The sequence below is a fragment of the Lynx rufus genome, unplaced genomic scaffold (genome assembly GCF_022079265.1).
Source record: "Lynx rufus isolate CCGP_SWC_20201006 ecotype Redwood Valley unplaced genomic scaffold, mLynRuf1.p SCAF_14, whole genome shotgun sequence".
Classification (NCBI taxonomy): domain Eukaryota; kingdom Metazoa; phylum Chordata; class Mammalia; order Carnivora; family Felidae; genus Lynx; species Lynx rufus.
This window is the reverse complement of record NW_025814828.1, coordinates 33,894,840-33,905,540: the sequence shown is the minus strand read 5'-3', so window position 1 is coordinate 33,905,540 and position 10,701 is coordinate 33,894,840. Positions and strand designations below refer to the sequence as shown.

At 47.1% G+C, this 10,701-nt stretch overlaps 1 protein-coding gene across 1 annotated transcript in view; it reads right to left on the bottom strand.

The window, feature by feature from the left end:
- Positions 1–592: 592 nt before the first annotated feature.
- TSPAN7 (tetraspanin 7) overlaps positions 593–10,701 on the bottom strand; it is a 124,645-nt gene continuing 114,536 nt past the window's right edge. Inside the window, exons 6-8 of the mRNA XM_047076394.1 lie at positions 10,564–10,647; positions 1,825–1,900; positions 593–1,560 (exon numbers count right to left, since the gene is read on the bottom strand). Coding sequence (XP_046932350.1) covers positions 1,832–1,900; positions 10,564–10,647 — 153 coding nt within the window. The 3' untranslated portion in view covers positions 593–1,560; positions 1,825–1,831. The remainder of the gene's footprint in view (positions 1,561–1,824; positions 1,901–10,563; positions 10,648–10,701) is intronic.

Genomic DNA, 10,701 nt, shown 5'->3' with positions numbered 1-10,701 from the left:
CCCTAAGGGGACTCATCAGGAGGAAAACACAGATCGCAGATAACATATGCTGTACCTATTGCTAAAACGTTCTTTTAACCAAGTATAAGGATTCCATACTTTAGTATAAAGCAGGGCATGGGGATGACGGCATGGTATGATGTCATTTCTTCTCTAGACTATCTTCCTTCAATCCAGGGGAGAAAAAAGTAAGGGAAAAATACACGCTCATTAGAAACAACAAAGGAGAGAATCGATGCTCATTTCCTTTTTTTGTTGGTTTGTTTTAATGACAGACTTTTGAAAACCGCTGAAATCTTTCTGCCTCTGGCCTGAAATAATGCGAAGCATCTATTTTTTGCGGCCAACAGTAATACATCCTGTTCATGATAAATGTTTTAAGTTCCTGAAGTGTCCATAAAAAAAACCTAACCCTTCAGCTTTGACACTGCCCGAGGCTGTTTCAGTAGGGTGACAGCATGCGTGGAGCCGTGTGTCAGCGTGGAAGGTGGTCCTCCTCCAATCCCCCGTGGAACAAGATGAAATAGAAATACATGTTTAGAAACTTACACAACAACCAAAAAACAAAACAAGGCAAGTTGTAGTGATTCTATTTATTAATACATGTATCACAAATGTTTCACAATATCAATGCATTCTTGTTGGCATGCTAGACAGAGGCATTGTTTCTGAAGGTCTTCTAAAAATATTTTGACTTTGTTCCCCCTTCACACTCATTTTTAAATTGATTCGATGAGGTCCTCGATGTCTGTAATGTCAATGCAAAGAAAAAATACAGAAGTAAAATAACACAATAGCAATTAATTGGGGAGAAACAGAAGTAATATTTCCTTCGCAGGAAGTAACAATACGGCTTGGTAACAGGATTATACAGGTTTCAACCGAGAGGCATAGGTGCACTAAACTGTCTACACATACCCAGGCATGTAACAATAATGAGCAAGGAGGAGGCCACCTAACGCTCAGCAGTTCCCTTCGTGCGTGACGCATGCTTTTTTTCTCCGCATGGACAATTACTGGTGTATCTCTTTACATATCCTAGGCAGCCTGAAGAAGGTAGTAAGAGCCTTAGTAAAGGGAAAACCAAACCAAAGGAGGTTAAGCCAGAAGAACAGCTAGCTAGCTGCTTATCTACATCAAGGGGTATGGCGTTTATCGATCAGGATGAAGGGCTAGCAGGAGCCTTCCACACTACATGCAGGGCCCGGCCGGGCCAGTGATGGTGGGATGACCAGTCACCTACAATGAGCTGCAGTCGGACCAAGTACAGATGGAGGATCTGGTGCGCACGGGGCCTCAGGTGGGGTCCGCTAGGACCGGATGCAGGGAACCTGGCTACACTCTGGCACACGGGGCTTCACAAAACGGAACGCTACACATGATGCGGGCTGGAAGGCGGAGCAGAGACTGTGTGGGCGGGTCAGTTGCACGCTGGGTGGGGGGTTAGGGAGCGCGGGACAGGTGTGTTATGCACTGTGCTCTGACATCCTTTGCAAGTCTTTCAAAGATTGCCGTGGTTCCTTTTTAAAACAGGTCTCTTAGGCCATCGTTCTTGAAAGACTATGAGAGAAATGAAAATATGTGAGTGACTCACCATTAATAAGGACTGAAAAGAAGGTGACAGGCTGAACAGGGCACTACATTTTGCACAAGAGCAGTGACCACATCTCCTCCCCAGCACCACGGAAACGAGGTTTCAGCACATGCACAGGTGCCCCAGCGAGCAAGTAGTTAAGTGGCCAGGCGGTACCCTTGCCCCTTTGAAGGGTAGTATGTGCCCCAAAGGGAGAACCCCGAAACTGAACACTCCCCACATCCACTCACCTTCTCCTTACACCATCTCATACTGGTTGGCCGTGATGAACCGGGACAGACAGCAGGCCAGCAGCATGCCGATCAGCTGGTGCCAGAACGAGAAACGAAGACCAGAGTCTCAAGTCACTGAACGACACACGCCTATGACCCTCTAGATGTAATGTTTTTTAAACGTTCGTTTATTTTGCGAGAGAGAGAGAGAGCACGCGCGAACAGGCGTGTGTGCGCATGAGTGGGGGCGGGGCAGAGAGGGAGGGAGGGAGGGAAGGAGAGGGAGGGAGGGAGGGAGAGAGAGAGAGAGAGAGAGAGAGAGAGAGAGAGAGAATCCCAAGCAGGATCCACACTGTCGGCGCAGAGTCCCACTTGGGGCTCGAACTCACGAACCCGTGAGATCATGACCTGAGCCGAAAGCAAGAGTCAGACGCTTAACTGAGCCACCCACGGGCTCCACCCCTGGATGTAATTTTTCACAACTGAGGGTTTTTGCATGTGAGTGAGGAAAAGGGCACTAGAGAAAAAGATCAGAGGTGATCTCAACAGTGGGGTCCAAGACTTCGGGAGTCTCGCTGCTCAGGCGGGACAGCTGGAGGCTCTAGAAGTGGCCATAAGGTCCCACTGCAGCTTGCTCTGGCCGCTTGCAAGCAACTTTTGACACACAAGCACTATTTAAATTTGTTCCCGTGTTAGGAGCGTAGTGAAATCACTGAAGGACCACGGAATCCGTGAGGTCTTAACAAAAAGGCCAACATTTAATTCAAAGCTGGAAACACATGCACTGGGAAGAGATCTCAACGTGGTATGCCCCCTCAGCCATACCCGGCTGACGCGAGCACAGTTCTTTCCTTGAGACAAGGAGACACTCTTCTTGACCAGGTGAGTTTGCCAGTAAGAAAGTCATGGCTCGTGAGAGGGAGGTGTTAGGGAGGGGAAGGGGAAATCAGGGTTTTCTCTTTGTCTCTAACCATGTAGATATTTTAGGCCTAAACGAGCCCATCCACACTGAAGGCCCAACTCCTAGGTTTTAGGGGCTCTGGAACAACAGAGAGCAGGATATCCCCACCTCCTCACAAGACTTTGACTTCAGTAGCACAGGTGGATCTGGTAAAAGCTGCTGTGACACCATCCAAACGTCCTCAAGCACGTCTGTTCTGCTTATTGGAAACCAAAATGCTCATTCCTGACTCTGGAGGATCAGCATTCTTTGGACAGGAACCTGACTGTGCACTTGAGATAAGAGGCCTGCAGCTTCTCTTGGCCACATGGAGTCCCTTCTCCTTAAGCAATTGGCCTTTTTTTTTTTTTTTTTTTACTGGATCAAAGGTGGGAATGACCTTTACAGATAATCTGGCGCAGTGTCACTCCAAGTGTGGCCCCAGGACAGCAGCATCAGCATGCCGCGGAACCTTGTTAGAAATGCAAATTCTCAGGGCCTCACCTCAGACTTGTGGGACCACACTCTGAGGCGTGGGGCCCAGAAGTGGTGTTTAAGGGGCCCCTGGCTGGCTCAGTTGGTTAAGTGTCTCCGACTCTTGGTTTCGGCTCAGGTCATGATCTCCCGGTTCGTGGGTTTGAGCCCTGCATCGAATTCCGTGCTGTCAGTGAGGAGCCTGCTTGGGATTCGCTCTCTACCCCTCCCTCTCAGAATCAATAAACTTAAAAGATAAAGAGTTTGTGTTTAAACAAGGCTTCTGGGTGAGAGAAGCACTCAGCGCAGTCCAGGTAGTTGCCCTTATCTTACAGGCGGAACACGTGCAGCCCACACCAGGTCCCAGTGTTGACCTCTGTTCTGTTGGCTTTCCACCCACCCGTTCAGGTTCCCGCCCATCTGGCTACCTCTCTTGCTGAAATCTTAGATTCTTATCTTCCTTTTCAAAAGTAAAACCATGCTGTGAAATATAAAAACTATAGCCTCTGTCAGGTAAGGAAAAACCACCACCTTATTGGGCTCGCCCTCCCTCCTACCAAGGCTCTGGCCAACCTCATTTGGTGCCACAAGATACACAGTCCTGTGCACATGGCACCAAACCACCAAAGGAACCATGGCTGTAACCTCGAGAATTCTATGGCAAGTGACACATTAAACACCACCCCCCCCATGATTGTAAGGACTTTGAACCTCGTAGCTCATCCCTTTTCATTACAACTGCCATTTTCCAGGACCACTGCCATGCCAGAACACAGCGGGAAGGTTTAAAACCCAGATTTCCGCCAAAAAAACATGTGAGCATTAGAGGAATAGCATATTCGAGTATATCCAGCTCTCTAACCCTTCCCACCTCCCTGTACAATGTTACCATCCCAACATTCCAGATAAAACAACGGGCTCAGGGGAGGACAAAGAATCTTCCCCCAAACCACACTGGTAACTCACATTGAGCTCCACCTGTTCTCCTGGAGGAGGACAGCCCCTTTCCTTGTCCCCCACCCCTACGGCTCGGCCTAGACCCTGTCCTTTCCAGAATACCTCCTCCGTCTCACATTACTGGGGGTTCTTTTCTGCTTCATTTTGCAAACTTCAGAGGGAGAGGGCTTTCAGTGGGCATCTCCTCATTTGATTTCGAGTTCCTAAACTCTTCTTTCTTTGTGAAGCTTATCAGTTTTGTGTTTTCTCGTTGAGCTCATGTGTGCTTGAAACACGATAGTTACCATTATGCTTCACGGTTTGCAACGCTGCTAGAATTCAGTACTTTCCGACGCTCCTGGCCTCTGTGGCAATTCATGAGCCATACAGCCCGAAATCTCTTTAGAGTGTTTAAGTATTGCTTGTATCCAAAATCTCTGATTTCAAGGAAATAGAGCATGTGCCTCCACTTTTTTTTTTTTTCCAGAACAGGAACGGCATCATTCTTAAGCACTGGACATACCTTCTCACAGAAACAGTAACTTTTAAAAATATTGGCACAAATAAAAGCTACTTGCTTTTAAACTTACTTTAGTGTATATTTCTGGGGCACAAACACACCTTCCTGTCTGCCCATGGAGAAAGACAGATTCTAAAAATTATTATTTTTAAGTTAATTCATTTATTATTTATGAGAGACAGAGACAGAGACAGAGAGAGAGAGAGAGAGAGCACACAAGTAGAGAAGAGGCAGAAAGAGAGGGAGACACAGAATCCGAATCAGGCTCCAGGCCCTGAGCTATCAGCACAGAGCCCAGTATGGGGCTTGAACTCAAGAACTGTGAGATCATGACCGAGCCAAAGTCAGACGCTTAACTGACTGAGCCACCAAGGCAGCCCTGGAGTTACTGATTTTAAATTTGCTACTGCATTTTTAATCATATTTGCAAGAAACCTTGATCTCTCACCTCCATAAGTACCAATTAAGGGAAAGTCAGGGTTTGGGGGGAAGCATCCTACACTTAATAACAGCTATTACCAAATGATTTGGGGGGTACATAACAGAAAGCCTGTTCAGCCAAAGTCATGGAAGACTCAGGGGGAGGACAAATGCTTGCCACTAGACGGAGAAGTCCATCCTTATTTACATGATACTTTTTCTCAGGTTAGATATATGTAAAAAGCACCTCAAAGAGCAGAGGTATGTTCTGTGGGGTTCCAGGCTGCCTTTGAGGACCACACTGTTCATATGTATTAAGGATGCAGTATGTAGGCATTTGGACAGACTCCTGTTTTAAACCCCAGACGGAGCCAGAAAAGAAGACCTGGTCTCTTATGCTGGAAACCCCTCAGGACGGAGACCCCAGAACCACCACTCGCCATTCTTGTGGCTGGTGAAATGCCTAATATCATACAGCCTACGGAGTTTTAGTCTCTGTCTAATTTTTGGAGGTAACCTTTTATTTTTCCCACTCTCTGCCTTGTCAGTACTATATTCTACTTTCTTTTGGGTCATGAAAACCTCTGGGAGGTTCTGCTGCTTCAAGAACTGAGAAACTAGGGAGGGGGGAGAGAGAAGAAAGGCCCTCTACTTAACAAAAGGGTGACTCCAGGCTTTCTCAAGGCGCTCTCACATAGATGGCTGAGCGGCCTGGGTGCCGCAAAGCTCTAGGGACGTGGATTGCATCACTGGGGCTCTGCAAATCACAGCAACAGGGCACATTCCTAGAGGTGGGAGAGAGGGGCTGGGGGGTGGGTTGCCCATGTCAGCAAAGGCAAGCGATGTAAGAGGAGATAGGCCAAGGGCGTCCTCCCTGCCATCACCATGGGAACCAAATGTGGCCCAAGACCTGATAGCTGAGGGGCGGAGGGAAGATGGCAAAGTTGTAAAGGCAACTTTTTTTTTAATGTTTATTTTTGAGAGAGGGGGAGAGACAGAGTGTGAGCAGGGGAGGGGCAGAGACAGAGGGAGACACAGAATCCGAAGCAGGCTCCAGGGTCCGAGCTGTCAGCACAGAGCTTGATGCTGGGCCCAAACCCATGAACTGTGAGATGGTGGCCTGAGCCGAAGTCGGACGCTGAAGCAATTGAGCCACCCAGGTGCCCAAGGCAACTTTCTTAATAAGAAAGTTTCTTAATAAGAAAGTGACAAGCAATAGATCAAAAACTTAGATCCTTATAATGCCTGTGGAGATTTTACGCTAATGACTTCAGTGGGAAACTAAATAGAACTTCCAAGTCTTTGGGAAAGTGCCAAGGAATCTGGTTTGACATAAAACTGTACAAATGCTATCTGGGACCATCTCAGGCCCTGAAAGAGGAGTAAGTAAATAGCTCCATTAACTTTCTTTGGCCATGTGTCATCCAGGCTATCAACAGCTTTGTCCTGCCCTCTACATGGGAGAGGTCAACAGGTCCCAGAAAAGAAATCCTGGTTCATAATGAATCATCCCAGCAGCCTATGGGCCCTGGGGGAGGCTCTGCAGGGGTAAGGGTCAGAGCATGGATGGGTAGGAGGAGGATCTGTATTTTGTGATGAGTACCTTCTTGCTTTCAATCCCACAGACTCAAACCCTTGCATTATGAAAGCACACAATGAGTTTCCCTTAGGTGCCACACCTGAGGCAAGAACAAGAGGGATCTTTGGCCCGAAGATTTGACATAGCAGGCCAGCTGGAGAAGTCAGAATTATAATCCTGGATCTAGAAGAGCAGCCTAATCTCAAGCAAGCCATTCAAGTCTCCCCCCTTCTGGAAAACGCCCCTACCGACCCCACTCAGGACTGTAACATCTTGTGATGTGGAGAATTAATCCAGCCTAGTGAAGCCCTGTGTCTATTTACATTGGATGCAGAAGCGTTACCACTTCTCCCCTGCAACACACAGCAGAAAGCCAACCAAGGTGGGAAGGGGCGTCACAAATGGAGTAAGTGTCCAGACCCAGACACCCTCACCTTTGGCTTCCAGGCCATGTTAGGAGCAGGGGAGGTGATATTCCCAGTTTTGTCCCCTCCGTTTCTCTCTCGCTCTATCTCTCCCTCCTTGTCTCTCTCCTCTCTCGTGCACAAATATGCACATACATTCTGCTTGAGTGTGTGTCTCTCCAAGCTCTCTTGAGTAAAAGAGAAGCTTTCAAAGATGCAGGGAGGAGATACCCTCTCAAAACACTCCAACCTCCTGCTACAAATTTCTAGGGCAGTGGGACCTGCCCGTCCAGTCCAGACAAGCGGGCTTTCCCTTGAGAGGGCTCAGGCAATGGAAGTTTGTGGAGAGAAGCCTCAAATGCCTGCCCAATTCCTGCTGTCCACAAACAGAACTCAAGGGCTTTAAGTTAGCTAAGGTGGCTAACGGGACAAAGTTTGCACAGTGTATTAAAAGGCTAGACTTGGCTTAGTTTTCCTTGTACTTTATACCACCTTTAATTTCTGACACAACAGATGGGCAAGGCCAGTTTGTCCCGACAGATAAGAATGATGGATGTCTCAAGAGCAGGTGAGGAAAAGGGCAAGGAGCAGGTAGAGGGCAGGTGAGGAAAGGGGAAGACAGAGAGAGAGAGAAAGAGAGAGCCGGCAAGCACATGAGAGCGTGCTCTGTTCTTTCCTACCTACTTTGGCCTCTACTCAGTAGAACTTCCATTAGTATAGGAGGGCCAAGACATAGGCTGACATGACTGATTCATCTAAACAAGCCAACATTTGCTGAGTTTTACTCTGGCGTTGATCTTCAAAATTTTGAACACTTGTGGCTAAAGCTTCCGTTCTGGGTTGTTGACTAGAGTCAGTATTGCTGGTTCTACCTGAATAGGCATCTAGTAAGTGGCCACCACTGTTCCAGAGAGGCCATGGAGGGATCTACTGGTACCTGGAAGCCAACTCCAGCTTCCAGGAGCCCCGAGGCTGCTGGCACCATTAAAAACTGCAGCTGCTAGCACATCAGGCTAGTGAAAGCCAGCGATGGCTCTTCTTCTCCCTGCCCCAAGTTGAGCATGGCAGGTCCCAAGTCTTGTACCACTGCACCTGTCTGGTCATGTAGGTGGATGGTATTAGCTATGCAAGGCCACCGGGCTTTGTGTTTTGTTTTCTCATCCCAACCACTATGTGGGACCTTGATGAGACCTAGAATCCCTGCAGAGAGTTTGTTTGGGGGTTCCTTGAGGGGCTTTGGCCCCTCTCTCACTGCCCTAGAGGGCCACAGAACAAACTCGACCATCCCCACGTTGGGGATTTCTTCAAGGTTAGTGCAGACAGCTTAATGCTCATCAGGCAATTGGTCTAAAGCATAAATCCCCACACACCCCTCCACAGGGAAGCATGAGAGAGAAGTAGAAGCGAGGTCTTAATCAGATCCTTCATGACTTGGTTCACCTCACTAATGAAAATAGGAGAATCCCCTGTGCCCCCTCATGGCTACGCAGTAATATTCTTGGATGATAGGTTTTATCCATGCGATTCCAGGCTCTGTGATGCTCTCTTCTCCCCATGGAGAATATTGACATCATGTTCCTTTGTGGTTCTAGGATAGCCATTAGGGGAGACCTATATCCCTTCTTCCAACGGGACAGCTGTCCTCAGTCACCAAGCACAAGCCTGGCCTGTCGGAGGCGTTAACCTGACACCACATATACATGTGGTAAACTGGACGTACAAGCTCTCAAGTGCACCTTGCACAACTATATCGGACATGATGTCCTGGAGCCTCTACAATGTCCCCTGGCCATTACAGATACGTCACTGAAGTGTTACTACTCAAGTATGATAGCAATCGGAAGAAAGGGCGGGGCAGCAACTTTCTGTGAAACGTCTTTGGAGATGCATTGGCACTGTTTGTGGTGTCATTCTGTGTCTGTGTGTTGGTGTGTTGAGGGTTTAATTCATTTCCTGAGCTACAAAAAACGAAGTGTGGTAAAAGAATTTTAAAACTGCTGGAAGGAGCACACACTCCTGTTGGATGATTCCACACGCTCTTGTGACATAAAATGTCACACGGGATTTTGTAACCACTGAGGAAGAAAAGCTTTTCGACACACCCGAGCCTAAACCCTCTCTTTGCAAAAACTACTAGGGCAATGTTCTAGTCTCTGATCTAAGTGAAGGTTACACAGGTGTAACATAAAGGTGTGTTCATTTTGTGCTAATTTATTAAGTTGCACATCTATAATTCATGCATTTTTCTATATGTGCCATATTTCAATTACAAAGTTTTAAGGATGGGGGTGCCTGGATGCTTCAGTTGGTTGAGCGTCTCTTGATTTTGGCTCAGGTCATGATCTCACAGTTTGTAAGATCGAGCCCGGTGTGGGGCTCTGTGCTGACAGCACGGAGCCTGCTTGGGATTCTCTGTCTCTCTCTCTGCCCCTTCTCCACTCTTGCCATCTCTCTCAAAATAAATAAATTAAAAAAAAAAGTCTTAAGGACAAACTTGGCTAAAAAAAGTACATTTGCATTACGAGGCAGGAAGGAAGGAGGTATGGGGGCATCAGGAAGAGGGAAGCATAGTCTGAGAGAGCCAATATTGAATTCGGGCAGGGGAAATTAGAGTGGTGGAGACAGGACTGAGAGAGAGAACATTAATTAGGCTTTGTTAGAAAAACGATCTGTTGGTCTGAAAAAATTCCGAGTTAAACATACATAAAGTTTTCATTTGGTTGTTGAGTATACATGCCAATCCTTGTACCCATAGCAATATCATAGCAACAATGTATCATTGGCTGTGAGATCAGAGGCCTGTGGAGGAGGGCCAAATTTTTGGCCAAATTTTTTAGATTTAGATTTTTAGATTTAGTTTAATCTTGTTCCATCCTTGAGTATGTGTTGTTCACTTCATGTGCAGAATTAGTTCCCCTACTATTTTATAGACACTGGGTGGGGATATAGGGATATAAAATTTAATATACAAAAATTCAGTTTCCTCTAAGAACCAATAGTCCTTAGGAGTAAAACAATGATCACAAAGACGAAGTTTGCTAAATGTAGACTTTCTGGAAAAGGAGACGTCTCGTGCATAATCAACAGGAACTAAGAACAAAACCGGGACAGGTCAACCAGGAAAAAAAAGCCTCCCCCAAATCCAGATCAGCCATTTGATGCTTGGAGTTGTTTATGCTCCAATTAAGCCAGCACTTTGTTCAGTTAACCTCCATTTGACCTACAGAAGAAGCAAGTTGTTTTCTGGAGCTAGTCATTAGTTGAACTGTAACCGATATTCCCTTGATGGCAAAACTTCATTTAAGTTGAAAAAGGAAAATCAATAAACAGATGACCTGAGGACTAATGAGCAAGGAGCTCTGACCCCATCTATCAGCCTTCCCCAAGGAACAGGGAGGCAGGAGGGGAATCCGGAGACCAGGGAGGGAGGCCAGGGCAGGAGGCTGGGGAAGGACAGGCCTGACCGCACAATGATGCAGGCTACCTGGGAGAACGCGATTCCAAAAGCCACTCCAGCGATGATCCCCATGTTTGTCTCCATGAAACTGGTCACCAGATCGTAACAACCCTGCAAACAGAGAGACAGAGAGAGAGACAGAGAGAGAAAGAGAGAGAGAGAGAG